This window comes from Abramis brama, assembly GCF_963993115.1.
Source record: "Abramis brama genome assembly, chromosome: 2".
Lineage (NCBI taxonomy): Eukaryota > Metazoa > Chordata > Actinopteri > Cypriniformes > Leuciscidae > Abramis > Abramis brama.
Window position 1 is genome coordinate 21,300,038 of NC_139964.1, and position 18,566 is coordinate 21,318,603.

Consider the following 18,566-nt stretch of genomic DNA (forward strand, 5'->3'; position numbering starts at 1 on the left):
TTTGAGTAGGGTTAAAGGAGATGAAAAGCACCTCAGGATTAACTCAATTTGTATTTATTTGATTTATTTTTCACTTGAGAATTATTGTTAAATGTGTGCCTGCATAACTTTTATAAGATTTATTTTCTTTGGTTTGATTTTATTTTGTATAACTTATTTATTATTTAGTTCGATTTTGTATTTTTATTTAATTACTATTATTTATTTGGAGCAATTAAATCAAATGTTCAAACGCTCAACCTTTGTTTTCATATCATTATTTTTTTGTTTTAAGCTTTGTTCAATTTATATTGTTAATCATTTGACTCAACAAAACAAATGGATAAAGTATAATTTTAACTTTTAAAAAACTATTATCATTTGTTAATAGTAGTATATTGTATTTTGTTAATAGGACAAAACATAATTATTATATTTTATTATATTTGAGATATTACATTTTCAATTAAATCGTTTAAATGCCTTGCTGCGCCCACTTCCGGCATCAGACTTTGACCCCGCCCACTTCCGGCATCAGACTGTCAGGCTGGCGCTGTCGTCCTCACACTGCTATGACGTATGGTTCTGCGGTTCTGCAGTCAGACCTATCTCAGATTTTGCAATGAGGTTAAAAAAAAAACAGGGTGAAGCGTAATTTAACGGTAATCAACTGTAAATTAATTTATGGCATAAAACTGTAGAAAAACAGCAATTTACTGGCAACCACAGCTGCCAGTAGATTACTGTAAAATCAAGGAAAAACAGTAATATACTGTAAAATGTAACAGTCAGATTTATTAAATAAATCAAATAATCAAATTTGGTTTCTCATATCATGACCCCTTTGAGAGATATTATTTTCAGTGGACTCAAATGTAGAAAGATCACAGTACTATCAGTATAAATTAGTATAAAAACTGTTTGAAGCAATCGGTTTCCCAAATGATATGAGTTACCTTCCAAGGTATTTTTACGGTAACATACTGTTAAAAAGGAGAGCTGTAAATTAACGGTAAAGGGCTGTAAATAACAGTACATTGCTCTACCAGTAGATAACCGTTATTTTACAGCGCAATTTTTATAACACTTGTTCGTAATATTATATAACAATTCTTCAGTCATTCATTACTAAGTCACAACTGCATTCCTGAGTGCTCCTTTGATTATCTGTTCCATGGTTTTGGCCCTGTTGAGTGTTTTTGCCTATAATCTTGAATAACCTCTGAGTTCCTTGTTGTTTGGGGTGGCTCTAAGGAAATGTTGCAGTATAGCAACGCTGTACCACAATGGAAAATGGTCAGAAAAGTAGTTTTTCTATAAAATTATGATTTTCTTTGCTATTTAAATGCATATTTCTTTTGGAAATTGATAGATTTATATACTTGGAACTCAAACCAAACCATGCAAACCAAAAATAGTTCCCTATTATTTAATCCCTACCATTCCCTATCATTTGGCTAACTCATCCACACTCTCATCACATGGAAGAGCTAGCTCTGCACTCTTCCTGTTGTCCTTTCTGTAAAATATTGATGTATTCATTTTCTGAATAGAAGAAATCATTTGGTTGACAACTATACTACAAAAATCACCTTCAAATAAATAAATAAATAACTGCAATCATATTGTTGATGGTACTATCTATAAAAAATCCCAATCAGGAAATACATTACTGCAATTCCACTGTGGTAGAGCGTTGCCATACACTGAAAAAAGTTAAACATCAGTGCAATTCATTCAAAATATATATTTACATTGGTCCAATGGAAAATTGTGATTTTCAGTTTATACACAGCAAAAACCCCAGTGTTAAATCAACACTGCTCAGAGCACGTATGGTCCCACTCTACAGAGTGTTAAAGTAACACTGAAGCAGTGTTGAAGTTAATGAGATAATTAAGTTAACACTGAAGCAGTGTTGAAGTTAATGAGATAATTAAGTGATTAATTAAGTGATGATTGGCCATTAGTGGTGACACCTGATGATAACAAGCAGAATCATTGACGGAAAGAGAAAAAACAATAACAGAAAAAAAGAGAAACACAAGAACTACAACTGACTTCGAGTCATTACACATTGTTGCACTTATTATTAAGTGTTCTTGAGATTCAACAGAAGTTTAGATGGTAATGTTTTATGGAAGTTTTCTTTTCAAGTTACCATTATGGTGGTCAGTGTTTTCTTTAGTTGGGCTCTTGACTCTTTTCATTTTGTTAATATTAGTGTTTTTCTGACATCATTGTGTTTATAAAGCACATTTGTTACTGCAAGAGAAAACATGACCTGCTCACAATATGTTTTGATGATAATGACATTATCATCATGTAGTGACCTGATTCACTGATGTCATTCAGAGTCTAAATCTTTGACTATATGCTTGATGTCTCATTTTAGTATTGGTGATTGTAGCTCTGAGATTCTACAGTTTGAGATCCAACAGCAATATGAATTTTTTTTAAAATACTTTGTGCAAAGAATTTATTGTGTTAAAACACACAGACATCAAGAATCAGCATATGAATCTCAACAATGGTGACAATAAACAAACTAGTGACAAACAGATCAACTCTGAACATCACAAAACAAACTACTAAAGTCGGAACAAAACAATAGCAAAATAAAAGCAAACAGAAAAAACAATGAATATTACAGGACAATTCAGCTGCATAATTTATTCATGCTGCAATGCATGATGTGAGCCATTGATGCGTTCTGATTGGTGGCTCCCATCATGCACTGCAACATTAAGCATTTGCTTGATTGTCACCATTGTTGAGATTCATATGTAGATTCTTGATGTCTGTGTGTGATTTTAAATCTTTCAGATCATTAAAATATTGCTGGAAGTAACTACTGTAGTGAAAAATGTATTAAACATGTGGATAATCAGTTTATAATGATGGGTGCCATCATTGAATCAGGTCACTAGTAATTTCATCATCAAATCATAACCAGGGCTGCATTTCCAAAAAGCATCTTAAAGGACAAATCCAGTGAAAAATGAACCTAGGGGTAATTAACACATGGTTACCGAGTCGTTCGTTCCCTGCGATGCGTTTTCATGAAAATGGAATGTATAGAGTTTTATCTTTAAAAACAGATTAGCTCATAACGCTAGTATATGGGGCACAGAGTAAGTAAAAATAAATCGCTAGTTAATACCACTAACAAGGCTCAAAATAGCCTCACATTTACACGGTAACATAATGAGGGTCCTTACATACAAACCGAAGCATTGAGAACTTTGTAAGTGTACAGACAGTTTAATAAGAAGATACTTTATAAAGACAGCACATTACGCGTTGACATCCAGGATCCATCTTGGAAAACAGTCTCGACTAATCGAGTCACCGTATTATGTTACCGTGTTAGTGTGAGGCTATTTTGAGCCTTGTTAGTGGTATTAACTAGCGATTTATTTTTACTTACTCTGTGCCCCATATACTAGTGTTATGAGCTAATATGTTTTTAAAGATTAAACTCTATACATTCGATTTTCATGAAAACGCATCGCAGGGAACGATCGACTCGGTAACCATGTGTTAATTACCCCTAGGTTCATTTTTCACTGGATTTGTCCTTTAAGCCTTACTTGATGGCAGACCAACTACAACAAACGGTCTATACGATCAAATTAGGCTTGCAATGCTTTCAGGAAACACAGCCAAAGTCACAGTTTCTTTTGCCCCAACACATATGCTTTATAAACACAGAGTTGGAACAGCTAGAGAAATACTAATGTTAAAAAGGAAAGGGTCAAGAGCCCAACTAAAGCAAACACTGGTTACCATAATGGTGACATGAAACGAAACATTCCATAAAACATTACCATCCAAACTTCTGTTAAATCTAAATAAGACTGTGTGTAGATGTATGACAGAAATAAAGTCAAACTGGTAAAATAATAAGTGCAATAATGGCTCGAAGTCAGTAGTTCTTGTATTTCTCTTTTTTCTGTTATTGTTTCTCTTTCCTTCAAGGAGTCTGCTTGTTATCATCGTAAATTACATAGACAATTCAGATCATAATTTATTCACACCACAATGCATGATGGGAGCCATTAATGAGTTGTGATTGGTGGCAGCCACTGCAACATGCTTTATTATTGTCACCATTGTTGAGATTCACAGGCTGATTATTGATGTCTGTGTTTCTAAATAAATTCATTTGAAAGTCTTTTGATCAGAGCAATGTTTGTTAAATATTTTGGATTATATGAAAAATACTGAAAATCATATGCTGTAGAATCACAGAGCTGCTGTAATTAACAAGTCAATATCTCAATAAGTTTCTTTTTTTGGATCACAACATGATTATGTTAAAACATAACCAACACCATCAGATCACATTGTCTCTTTGTTCATCTGACTATAAATCAATAACAGCAGACAAGCAAAATTTTAAGTAAGCATATAAGGGTCAAGATCCCAACTAAAGCAAACACTGATCACCATAACGGTGACTTACATTTTGTGATTTTCTCCTTCAGTGATTCTGCTTGTTAACATCAGGTGTCTTCAATAATAGTCAATCATCACTCAATTAATCACTTAATTATCTCATTAACTTTAACACTCTTGAGTTGAGTTGAGTTGAGTTGAGTTGAGTTGAGTTGGAAAAAATAAAATTTTGGTTTGACATTAAATCAAAATTTATGGTTTTAACTAAATCATAAATACAATTTGAGAAAATCTAAAACAAATTAGCTGTAACAAATTACATCTTTTTTTTTTAAGTTAATCCAAAGTATAATTTTTTTCAGTGTATGGAAACATTGATATTCTCTCAATTTACTGTAAAACTATATTAGACTAAGTTGATTTGTGAATAAAAATATATAATTAACTTTAGATGGTGCAAAAAAAATATATATCCCCATTGAGAACAGATGTTTGGAAATTAGGTTTATAGAGCAATTTCTGGAGCAGTTCAACAGTCTTCAGTGTGAGTGACAGTGGGGAGAAGAGTTTTGGAGGAACATTCAAATGTTAACACTTAATGGCACTGAATTAACATGTTAATTTGAGAGCTTCAGTTTAATTGTTTTAATAGATAAAATAAATAGATTGTGTACATGCAGCAATAGCTCACCTGGTGAGTAATATTCATATACTGTGACGGCAACAGGTTGAAGCAGACCCACATTAAACATCTTGTTCATTCTGAAGGCAAGTGTTTCTGTCTCTTTATGAGAAACCTAATGAGACAAAAAATTAAAAGCAAATTTACATGATATTAAATATCAAATTGTACAATGGAAACTAGGGCTGGGCGATTTAAATCGCGATATTGTTATGCGCATCTCGTCAGTAAAGCCGGTTCCTTGATTAGTAGTAAATCGCCATCACCTGCTTTCAGATGGAGCGGCATTTAGGGCTGATGAGATAATTAAGTGATTCATTTAGTGATGATTGAGCATTATTGAAGACACCTGATGTTAACAAGCAGAATCACTGAAGGAGAAAATCACAAATTGTAAGTTACCATTAAGGTGATGGGTGTTTGCTTTAGTTGGGCTCTAGAAAAAGGAAACTTATTGAGATAGTTTGGTTTAACTTGTTAGCAGCAGTTTTGTGATTTTTCAGCCTATGATTATCAGTACTTTACTTATAATTCAAAATATTTAATAAACATTGTTCTGATCAAAAGACATTCGGATAAATTCATTTAAAACACAGACATCAATAATCAGCCTGTGAATCTCAACAATGGTGACAATAATAAAGCATGTTGCAGTGGCTGCCACCAATCACAACTCATTAATGGCTCCCATCATGCATTGCGGTATGAATAAATTATGATCTGAATTGTCTTTGTAATTTACTTTTCCTAATTTAATATTCTGCTCCTCACCATTGTTGAGATGCATAGACTGAATCTTGACATCTGTGTGTGCCTAAAAGAATGATTTTTTTTTTAAACAACTTTTAAGAAATCCTTTGTATTATATCAAAAATTCTGGGCATTTATGCCGATTCACAGTTATGCTGTAACCAACAACATAAATCAAAGTCAGAAAGAAGGATTTTAATGAGTTCAGTGATCAAGTTCAAATGATGATTGTCATAATATAACCAACACCATCAGATCACTTTTTTTTCTTTGTTCATCTGGCAGTTATAACTCAGATACCTCAGACAAACAAAATCTAAAGTTAATAATATAAGGGTCAAGAGCCCAACTAAAGCAAACATTGATCGCCATAACGGTGGCTTACAATTTGAGATTTTCTCCTTCAGTGATTCTGCTTGTTAACATCAGGTGTCTTCAATAATGTTCAATCATCACCAAATTAATACGATACGGCGATACGTCCGCGATATTAATGCGATATGGCTCAGCTTGTCAGTTAACTACGGCTCTTTGTAGTAAATGCCGCTCCATCTGAAAGCAGGTGATGGCGATTTACTACTAATCAAGGAACCGGCTTTACTAACGAGATGCGCATAACAATATCGTGCGATATATCGCCCAGCCCTACTATATATTCAATTTGCACTTTCTCTTCTGCTTAAAGTATCATGTGAAATATGATTCTGATAAGCAGTCTGTAATGTACCAAAGTTACGTGGAACCACATGGCATTACAGTTAATGAGCATCTTTGAACATCTGTCAGCCAATCCGAATCAAGAATTCAACAATACTGTGATATTAAGCAAAACACATGGTTTCCTTATTAAAAGAAAAAAAAATGTTTTTGACATCATCGGGCAACAGAAGTCTGCTGAAATACCTTATCTAAGTAGAGGATGAGGGATCCTCGCTCTGACAGCACTTTATTCTTTTCATATCTCTGAATGTATCTCTCCTTCCCCGTGGACAACTGAGGGCAAGAAAATGAGAAAAAAAGCTCAATGCATCACATGATGACCAACATGTTTTATGGCCTATCTGCAGATGTGTGGTTTCCTCTTCTAAATACCAAAGTAAGGCATCACTGCATCAGTTTATCATCATAATACCTCTTTAAGATCATTTTCTTCAACATCAAATCCTGTCGGTATGCCAATGTCCAGAATAGTCATAGTGGCATCGGTTTTATCATTTTTGTAGCTGTAAAGATGGAGATAAAGTGCAGGTTTTATTAACAGGTTTCGTAAGTCTTCAGTTTTCCTCCATCAACTGATTCTGCGTTTAAGGCTGCTTTCACACTAGAGCTTTACATCCAAACCTGAGTCCGTTTGATGTCAGATTTCTTATATTGTAGTGTAATGTAGAGCCGCTTGTCTCTGAACAAACTTTTTTTCCGTGTCAGAACGCAGTGAAACTGGAGTCTCCCCTAAAATCATTATCTAACTGTCCCTGGTACTCGCGTTCATGAAGCAAACATACAGCGAATGTGGGACAGTAAACAAACCAAGTGTGAAAACAGCCTAAATGAGCACATGCTGATTAATTACAAATTAAATGGTTTCTTGACAAAAAATAAAATAAAAATTGGGGTATTTGTTCACATACAAGAAATCCATAATGAAGTTGTATCTTGCAATGGCTCCTGGTTTTGCTAAAAGGAAACAAAAGTATTTGGTGGTTTTAGTTCAAGTCAAGTCTTCCCTTTCCAAAGGGAATATAAAAATAAATTTCATTAAAATTAAGATGTAATGTATAATTTGTTGGAGTTTTTTTTTTTTTTTTTTTTTTAGCTCTCTTTTGGTTTTTCACACTTGAACTAGTGAACCCTGAGTCAGTCTAGCCTCTTGGTAAACATAATTTAGCACATATTACACACACAACCCAAAAACATCACACAAAACAGTAAAGACAATACCGCTAAATATATCGACAAGACATTAAAGGAAGAAAATAAATAAATAAATAATAAATAAAATAAATCCTGTGTTATCATGACTAATGTTTCATGATCCATGTAGAAAGCAGTGCTAACCCACTTCTAATGTCATTGTAGTTGTAGTTAGAAGTGTCAAATGTTCCTAAACAAGGTTAGAGTGACGATAACCCAGGGTTAAGCACAGTGTGAAAAGCCTTAATGGGATTAAAGCATTAGCACAACTTTAAAGTGCTAAAGAAAGGCCTCTTTGTCAATCTTACTTTCAGGGGCTTTTTCCATTTTAACAGTCAGATTAAAGCGTGTACAGTCAGACTTCTTCTCAACAGGTCTGGCGTAGTACAGCGTCAGAACCTGAAAAGAGCAGCACGTCTCAGATTAGATGTTCAAACGCTTTAATCTTGCTGTTGACCGTATAAACGCTCATGAACACTCACTGAGAGAGTGGCTGTTCCAGTTCCTCTAGCCGTCACATTGAAGTCCTTGTTGATCTCCACCTGTTGAGTGAACACACGTACTCGAGTCAGCAGGATAATCAAATCCATGATATATAGCAGAGATACCTGAAGACTTTATTGACCAAACACAACACATTTGATGTAGACAATTAAATATGATGGATGACAAATAACAAAACTCCCAACATTCCTCACTTACTATCCCAGCAGGCACAGGATATAGACTACAACGTCGGTCAGACGTCAGATTTTGGTTGAAAATGAAAGTCGGGTTGATGTCTAAATCCAATGTTTGTTTGACGTCAAGCTCCAACGTTGGGCAATCGTTGAATTTTGGTTGGAATAAACCAAACAAAAAGGTGAAATGCAAGGCCATACACTTATTACCAGCTTCACTTAAAACTAACCAGATTTACTTTATTTAATTTCTATTTTAAAGAAATCATATTTGTATTTTAAAGTCACCATGATGGTGGTTAGCGTTTGCTTTAGTTGTGCTCTTGACCCTTGACTCTTTAATATAATTATGTGTTTATAAAGCACATTTATTATAGTTAAAAAAGCCATGAGAAAATGAGATCAGGTGATGTTGGCTGTATATTGATGATGATATCGTCATGTAATTGCCTGAATCTCTGATCTTATTCTGTGTGCTTTGATTATATAGGACTTGTGGTTTTAATATTGTCTTATTCATAATAGAAATTGTTTGATTCTACAGCATATCTAACAGTGTTATTTATCAAATAATATAATTGGTTTTTAAAAACTATTTAGTGCACAAAAACCTTTCATCTATGGCATTACTTTGACGCACACAGACATCAAGAAACAACATATGAATCTCAACAATGGTGACAATCAAACAAAATATCCAGATAATCAGATCAACTCTGAGCATAAAACAAGCTACAAAAATTCCAGCTGCATAATTTATTAATGCCGCAATGCATGCTGGGAGATATGGGTGAGTTTTGATTGGTGGTACCCAGCATGCACTGCAGCATGAAGCATTTCACTGATTGTCACCATTGTTGAGAGTCATACACTGATTCTTGACATCTACAGTAAGTATTAAAGTAGAGGAAAATGTTTAATTCACTAAATGTTTTTAAAATCCTTTATATTATTTAACAACATTGCTCTCATGCTGTAAAATTAAATGGCTTCTATTATAAAACAACATTAAAAACACAAGTTCTATATAATCAAAGCATTAGACACTGAATAAGATCAGGGATTCAGGCAATTACATGATGATGACTTCATTATCAATAAACAGCCAACATGACCTGATCTCATTTTCTTTAGGCTTTTTTGCCACAACAAATGTGCTTTATAAACACACATTTATAACAGTCAGAGAACATTTAATACTTAAAAGTCAAGGGGCAAGAGCACAACTAAAGCAAACGCTAACCACCATCATGGTGACTTTAAAATACAACTATTGACTTCATTAAAATGGAAAAATAAATCCATATAAATCCTTTTTTTACATAAAAAGTAAATCTGGTTAGTAATAAGTGAAGCTGGTAATGCTGTTTGTGGAGTTGTTTATATTCAACCAAAATATTACGTCTGACTGACGTTGGATTAGTTGGAGTCCAACGTCTTCCTGACGTCACATTGACGTACTGTGTTTGATACAAAATCATTCAATTGACATGAGCAAAAGTCAAGGGTCAAGAGCTCAACTAAAGTAAGCGCTGATCTCCATCATGGTGACCTTAAATGAAACTCAAATCATCAACTTCTAAACCTTTGTTAATTCTAATAAGAACTTCTGTAGACGAATGGCAGTAATAAAGTCAAAGTGGTTAATAATAAGTGAAGCTGGTAATGCTGTTCGTGGAGTTGTTTAATCCTCCTCTGCTGAGATCTTGAGATATTTAATGTCTTCTTTTATCTCCAGTTGATTTTTCTGTGGCTGAAGTCAGTTGTAGTTCTTGTGTTTCTCTTTCCTTCAGTGATTCTGCTTGTTAACAGCAGGTGCTCATCACTAATGCTCAATCATCACTTAATTAATCACTTAATTATACAATTATCATTCTGGGATCTAGAAATGTCCTATAACTCATTCAGTTTGAGTTCTGTTTCAGTCATTCAAGTTTCGGTAATATTTGAGTGCTGTGAACTCAATTGTATTTAGTTAATATTACTGTTAGGTTTTACAGTGTGGGATGATACAAAATCATTCAATTGACATGAGCAGCACACATTTTGAATCAAGTTGATGAGTTTAATCCTCACCTTGTATGACCGTGTAAGATGCACATTGTCTCTTTTAATGGTAAATCTGACAGGTCTTCTTCCTGCCACTGACAGCTCCACGTCCAGATTGAGGTTTTGTTGGTCCTTCACCTGCGTGCGATACTCTGCCACGGCCTGGAACACCATGATGGTCGCCTGGAAAGTGCAGAACAGCATTCAAAGACAAGTTCTGCATCTGTTTATCACAGTCAGATGATGAGATGTTAGTGTACCTGTGTGGTGCCATAACCACCATATTGAGACTGTTGTGAACGCAGCCAGTGCACTGCCTCTCCTGCTTTATCAAAGTCTTTGGCCTTCACAAGTGCCAGCACAGCATAGGCCGTCGCCTCCATTGAGTGATGATGCTGTCCAGCGACAGTCCAGGACCTACCGGCTGATTCAAACACAAAGCAGGAATAATAACAGGACTGTGTTCCAGGGCCGGAGTGGGACTCATTTTCAGCCCTGGAGTTTCATGCCTTAGACCGGCCCAATTTAGTTCCCGACTGACTATTAAAATAATGTAATTAAACCCTCAGTATATAAGGCCCAATCTTTCAAGGACTATCCGGCCCTTCCCCCTACCCCTACCCCTCCAATCAAAAAAGAATCGAGACAACCTTACCCCTTCACGGGAATGCGCAAAACGGAGGGGTAGGGGCAAGGGGTGAATTGGGATTGAGCCTAAGTCTGCAATAGTGCACTGTTCTGTACAGCCTTGTAATTCATCGTATTTTTCAAAAATATAATTTTTTATTCAGTGCAATATCAGTACACAGGGTTTTATAAATACAGAGGTCCAAAAAGTGATCTAGGGGGTTCGGGGGCATATTATTTTGTTACTGTCATTGGCAAAGAACATCTGACTGTTAAATAGGAATCAATTGTAATAAAGTTATTCTCATTATTATTCAATAGGCTATTGCTCTACACAGCAAAATCCCCAGTGTTAAATCAACACTGCTCAGAGCAAATATGGTCCCACTCTACAGAATGTTAAAATAACACTAAAGCAGTGTTAAAGTTAATGAGATAATTAAGTGATTAATTGAGTGATGATTGAGCATTAGTGATGAACACCTGCAGTTAACAAGCAGAATCACTGAAGGAAAGAGAAACACAAGAACTACAACTGACTTTTAGTCACAGCCTTAGATTAAATCAACTAAAGATAAAAATAAGAGATTCAATCTGTGAAGATCTCAGCAGAGGAGGATTAAACAACTCCACAAACAGCATTACCAGCTTTCCTTATTACTAACCAGACTGACTTTATTTCTGTCAGACTTCTACAGTTCTTATTGAGAATTAACAGAGGTTTAGATGTTGATGTTTTAAAATCACCATTATGGTGAACAGTGTTGCCTTTAGTTGTGCAATTTGACTCTTGACTTCTTATGGGAGTTTATGGTCTTTGTAACAGTGTTTACTAAAACACATGATTTGTTGCAAGGAAAGCCAGAATCAAAGACAGTCAGATGATAGGCCTATAGTTTTCAATATCATAAAGTTTACAAATATTATCATTGACTAAAAGTGGTTATTTGTTATTAATATATATTTTTTAACAACATTGACTTCTTTCTTCAGATCAGACATCAAGCTGTTTTTTTATTTTATTTTATTTTATTTTTTTTATTTATTGGGCAATCTTTTGACAAACACACAGACATCAAGAATCCACATATGAATCTCAACAATGGTGACATGCTTTTTATGCCGCAATGCATTCTGGGAGGCACCATAGTATAAAACGCTTGGCTCCCAGCATGCATTGCAGCATGAAGCATGTCACCATTGTTGAGATTCTTATACTGCTTCTTGATGTCTGTTTGTTACAATAAAAAAGAAAGGTGTAAGAAAGGTGTAAGCTATTTTTTAATAACAAATGACAACTTATGATCAGGGAAAAGATTAGTGAATCACTCTACTTTATAATCATGAAAACTAAACCACCTGAACACCTTTGTTTTTGGCATTCTTTGTAACAAATTATGTACTTTGGTAAATACTGTTACAAAGACCCAAATTGTACTTAAAATCACCATAATGGTGGTCAAACATTTTAAAACATCAACATCTAAACCTCTGTTCATAGACATATGACAGAAATAAAGTCAGTCTGGTTAGTAATAAGTGAAGCTGGTAATGCTGTTTGTGGAGTTGTTTAATCCTCCTCTGCTGAGATCTTCACAGATTTAATGTGTTCTTTTATCTTCATCTGATTTAATGTGACTGTGACTGGAAGTCAGTTGTAGTTCTTGTGTTTCTCTTTCCTTCAGTGATTCTGCTTGTTCATCACTACTGTTCAATCATCACTCAATTAATCACTTAATTATCTCATTAACTTTAACTCTGCTTCAGTGTTATTTTAACACTCTGTAGAGTGGGACCATATTTGCTCTGAGCAGTGTTGATTTAACACTGGGGATTTTGCTGTGTACCTGCTCTCCTCTCTCATCTCCATCTCCTTCTCTCGTTCTTCTTCTCACAGTCTCTTTATCTTTACTTGTAAATCTCCCCTTCCTGAAGATGAGCTTAAATTGATACAGTCTTTGCAAAGTGATTATTTATGTCGGTCGTTTAAAATTTCTATCGTAAAACAGCTGTTTAACCCTCTGGAGTCTGAGCGGTTTTCTGGGCCCTGTTCTGACATGCTCTGACATTTGTGCTTTTTTCAGTTGCTTATAAACATATTAATGGCAAAGGTGTAAATTCACTCTATATAGCACAAACAGGACTACAATAATATGTGAGCCACATGTATGTACATGTTTTCATTTTTGAGAGAATAATGTTTATGCGTGGTTATCGAAAAAACTAAAAATTAAAGTTTTTGAAATAAGGCCACAAAACACATACTAAATATGTGGCAATAAGACTTTTGACTAATGGATGTCGTCGCCTAGAGTTTTTTCTTCAAAATTATGTGAAAATAGTCTTGCTTTATCATTCACATAAAACCATACATTGATTTAAATTAATGTAAAACAGGTTTTGCTTGGAAAGCCAATATGCGAGGGGGGCGTGAACGAGGAGTGGTTTACACCTGAGAATACAATGTCCCACCCACTCTGCATAATTAGCCATTCATTCAGGTGTGACACTGACTGAGCCACAATGCAAGGACAAAATATATATTTAGAAGAAGACTTATATTGACCATTTAAGATTTTGCTTACATCTATCTTGTAAATATGTTTTGCTATTTTATTAAAAAGGTTACAATTACAACAATAATTACAATTTCAACAATATTTCAAGTGTACTCTTTCTTTGTAAAAAAAAATGATTATAGGCCTACATTTTATCTATGTATTCATTAGTTTGAATATAGCCAACATTGGAACAGCTAACATCTTAGTTGATGACTTTATTTTTGACAAAAATAGTATTTTATATATAGAAATTGCTAAACAAAAGCTTATTTGACGTGGCAGTATATTCTACAGTAAAAACTGTACCCAAATCTAGTCAACAAAATGTTGTCTTTCATATTTCGCCTGACTGTAACGTTGTTTTCATGAAATATTAGGGCATATTGTTAATTTGCAGTTTAATACGTTGCTTATACAAATAGCCTACATTTTATTTAAACATATTTCAGTCGATTTTTACTCATCTCAGTATAGCAATACAGTTTGCTAAAACATCATCATTCATTTACACACGCGATTTAAATTTAAACTGTCTTTGCCAGCTGTGGTAAACAGCGCGCATCTCTGCCGTTCATTCATTCATAAACAGAAACCCGATTCACGTGAGAAGGAAAAAAAACTTACTAGTATTCCTCAGCTCGCTCCTCGATATACCCGCACTTCTGAGGTACATTTTCCATTATTATTATTCCTCACAGCGCTGCAAGACGGTGTAAACAAGTAATGATCTGAATAAACTTGTGTGTTTTCTCGAGCTGATGCGGATTGCCTCAGCCATTTGCGTTTGAATAGCACGCGCTCTCCGTGAGCGTGTCACATTCAGGGGCGGATTAAGGTGGTCAGGGGCCCCTAGGCTGCTCTTTGTGTGAGGCCCCCCCTAAAAATGTATTTATTAGTGCCATGCATGATCCACACGCAACTACGGTGAACTGGCATACACACATTGGCCCTCATTTATCATTCTTGCGTAGAAACGGGCGTATATGTTGGCGTTAGAGAGAGCCAACACTACAATGTTTCCTTTACATTCCTTCAAGTGGTGGCCAATTCACATCTACCCAATCACCTACTTGTTTTGTTTGTTTTTTTTTCTTTTTTTTTCTTATGGGCCAATTAGGGTCTTTTTTGTTCGCGGCGCGGTTATGGGTTTGTTTTTCTTCAAAAAAAAAAAAAACTTTTAATATATTTTAATTTGTCAAGAATTGTAAAAAATTGTAAATACGCTTAATTTGTGCTAAAATAGTCTAAATGTTTAGTTTTAAGAACAATTTTAAAAAGCTGGTTATGTCCATTTTGATATTTCTGTGCAAGTTCAGCAGACAGTGAGGTTCGGGTTTGTTCCGATCAGAGCTCGTGAGCGGAGAGCGCATTTCTGAATATTCCGCTCCGCTCGTTCATTCTGCAGGGTCACACGCTCAACACAGAAGAATGTCCTGCTGCCTGGCTCGAAAATATGTGGAATAAGGTTCTGCTTCCGACTAAACTTTTTTCTAGTCGACTAGTAGTTGTTCATTTAAGCCATTCGTGGACAAATCGCCCCTTTATATTAATTTAATTACTTAGGCTATACGGTATGATACCCTAAGAGCGTTTACATATAGCCGCATTCAAGCGCACGAACGCACGCACGCATAAAGCTTGCCACAAAGAACCGGTAAAAGTAATGATTATGAATGTGTCTAAAAAGCAAGGAGACATTTAATTATTTATTGATATACTGGTGATTTCTGTGTCGCTGCAAAGATGACAATGCTGACTCGCCATGAACGCCAGAGAGAAATGCACATTTCAGATGACATATTCAGAGAGTAGCCTATTTCTTTTGGTTTTGAATATTTTCGTTTGCAAGTAGACATTTCAAGCTTTCGCTAATAGATAGCCTATATTTCTCAAATCTGTGAGGCACAAGCTGAGTTTCGGCGCCCTCCAGTTCACGTGCAATGCAAGTGATCGTGTTGGCGCCTTATTACATTGTCTGCTATATATTTTCTTCTTATTTAGTAAATACAGGCAATTGGTTGATAAAACATTGATCAAAATTAAGATACAATTTATACAAAACGAAAATCTTTTAAAAAGAGACTTTCTACAAAACAAGACTCAATGAAGTGGTCAAAATCATGTTTTACCCACTCCATGTCTCCAGACATTGCGCATCTCATGATGTATAATATCTTTCTCATGCTGCATGCTCACTTTCATAATCAACATTGATTAAATTAAAAAAACATAATGACGTCAAATATGTTCTAACCAGCCCTCGGCCCTGTTGCAACAGTCGTTGTTTAGGTAGGCTACCTTAAACGCGCATGTACAGTCTCGGAGTCATCGCTGCAACCAGGAGATGAAGAGAGCTGAGATCCACATCACCTAGCACATCTTCGTCTCTGCCACCCCAGGATACTAGCGCGACTAGCGCGGCTAGCGCAGCTAGCGTGACCAGCACCGTTGCTAGGAGGGCGCCAGCGCCTCTGCCTCTCAGCGTCTCTGCCTCGCGAGTGGATGATAGCTCTGAAGACGCCTAGCAATGGTATACCTTTAGTGGTAGTATACCTTTAGTTAAGTTATACCTATGAGTAGGCCTGTCGCGATAGTCAATAAATCAATTAATCGCACAATAAAAAAAAATTAGCTCGATAATTTTTCCGGCCGCGATAATTCCATTTGCATGCTTGTTTGTTTTCCTCCTCTCTCTCTCTCTCTCTCTCTCTCTCTCTCTCTCTCTCTCTCTCTCTCTCTCTCTCTCTCTCTCTCTTTCTCTCTCTCTCTCTATCAAATAGACTGGATGACCACTCTCGGTTCCTTAGCGTATAGGAGGAGTGAACTCTCTTGTCAGCCTGCTGTGTTCTTTTATGTTATTGACACCAACAAGCAGCAATTATTACACTGCAAAATTTGATCATTTTTCCATTATTTACTGTTACGGCTGGCTCATATACCGCAACATAAAAGAGGCAAACAACAAATGCTTTAACAATAAACCAATTTATTTATAAACCAAACAAAACAAGTATTAAACAATCAAAAGAAACCGACGTCTAGGGGGGAAAAAACATGCGTGTGGATACTAAATAAACAATATATGCCACTAAAAATAAATATGGGAAAGCAAAGATACAAAAGAAAGAATGTGAGAGAGAAGTGAGAGAACACTCACTCCAAGTCACAGGTCTTTATACTAACACCTATGGTGAGTTAATTAGGGATTGAATAGGAATTGAACCTGTTGCCCAACTAACGTCTGCACTGTGTAGCAGAGCCAGTCAGGGTAAACAGTCAGGTGTTACATTTACACTGGGTTTGGATTAGAATTATTTCATGTTGTAGAAAGAAAAACACTTTTTGATGACTTGTAACTGACCTTCTCCTTTGGTGGAATGCCTCATCAAGATCTCTTTATTGAGTTTGTCAGCATTGGCCATGGCGTAGGACGTCATCGCAACAGCGTAAGGATTGGTCAGTTGTGGAAGTCGAGCTTCTAAGAATGCAACAGCCCTCCTGATGCTTTCATGCAGACTCTATAAAAGAGTGTGTAAGAGGTTAAAAGTTCTTAGATCTGCATCCTACTGTATAATTCACCAACTCTTCAAGGTTAATTTATGTTGTTACCTGTATGATTTCACCCAGCACAATTCTTTAGATTAACTTTGTCATAAGGGTCCATAAATAATACAGTCGAATGGCAGAAAAAAGATTTTAGACAGTAATGAAGTCATATTCACAGTAAATTCCCCAGTGTTAAATTTAACACCGCTCGGTGTTTATATGGGAACCACCAGCAGGGTGTTAAAAGTAACACTGATGCAGTGTCATAACAATGGTGACATGCTTCCTGCAGCAATGCATGCTGGGAGTCACCATATTATAAAACTAATGGCTCCCAGCATGCATTGCAGCATGAAGCATGTCACCATTGTTGTGATTCATAAGCTGATTCTTGATGTTAGTGTGTGTGTCTTCGGTTTATTTGCTTGCAATGTATTTATAAGTTAAAATTCAGAATGTTTGATCTTTGGAAAAAAAATTGATGGTAAAAATCTGTTAATAACAAGTTATCTCTTTTGGTCAGTTATGACATTTGTCAAACATTTTTTTTATGATGATGATGATGAAATATAATGTCATATCTTTGTTTATAGTTTCCTTTGCAACAAATTATGTGTTTCAGTAAACACTATTACAAAGACAACAAATAAAAACAATATATACATTTTCAAACCAACCAACTAGAGGAAACACTGATCACCATAATGGCAACCAAACATTTTCAATAAAACTTCAACATCTAAAAATTACTTCATTCTCAAAAATAACTTCTGTAGATGAATGACAGAAATAAGGTCAAACTGGTTTGTAATAAGAGCGATTTCATGTCTTTTCAGTTGATTTCATCTAAACAGAGGTGGAAAGTCCAGATTCAGAAAGTAAAAGTCCTCCTCAGTATTTTGTTCCAATCATCTGGATTTGCTAATTCAGCAGGAGAGATAACTAATTAGTGAAATCAGTGTTAAATGAACTGTGAGTTTGTGTTAAAGTGTTAAAATATGAGTGTTAAATTAACATTCAAGAGTGTTAAAATTAATGAGCTAATTAAGTGATTGATTGAGTGATGATTGACCATTATTGAAGACACCTGATGTTAACAAGCAGAATCACTGAAGGAGAAAAATCTAAATTATAGTCACCATTATGGGGACCAGTGTTTGATTTAGTTGGGCAGTTGAGCTTTAAATGTTTAACTTCAGATTTTGTTTGAGTTATAACAGCCAGATGATCAAAGAGAAAAGGTGAACAGGTGTTGGTTATATTTTAACATAATCATCATTTGACCTGAATCATTGAACTCATTTAGAGACTAATCTCTGACTTAGATGTATATTGGTCATTACTGCATCACTGTGATTCTACAGAATAAGCTCCAGATTT

The 18,566-nt window shown here is 35.3% G+C and overlaps 1 protein-coding gene across 13 annotated transcripts in view; it reads right to left on the reverse strand.

Annotated features, from left to right (window-relative positions):
- The window catches only part of LOC311077813 (complement C3-like), a 501,390-nt gene that overhangs the window by 194,323 nt on the left and 288,501 nt on the right, over positions 1–18,566 (reverse strand). For 7 of the 13 annotated variants that reach the window (XM_084106431.1, XM_084106432.1, XM_084106434.1 and 4 more), the window contains 9 exons: positions 17,002–17,158; positions 10,713–10,876; positions 10,480–10,635; positions 8,206–8,265; positions 8,032–8,122; positions 7,441–7,486; positions 6,945–7,035; positions 6,716–6,805; positions 5,072–5,177 (listed from right to left, as the gene is read on the reverse strand). The exons of 2 other annotated variants lie outside the window; for them this stretch is intronic. In XM_084106431.1, the coding sequence (XP_083962557.1) occupies positions 5,072–5,177; positions 6,716–6,805; positions 6,945–7,035; positions 7,441–7,486; positions 8,032–8,122; positions 8,206–8,265; positions 10,480–10,635; positions 10,713–10,876; positions 17,002–17,158 (961 nt within the window). The remainder of the gene's footprint in view (positions 1–5,071; positions 5,178–6,715; positions 6,806–6,944; positions 7,036–7,440; positions 7,487–8,031; positions 8,123–8,205; positions 8,266–10,479; positions 10,636–10,712; positions 10,877–17,001; positions 17,159–18,566) is intronic. 4 more of the 13 variants (XM_084106440.1, XM_084106439.1, XM_084106438.1 and 1 more) reach the window with 4 other exon arrangements.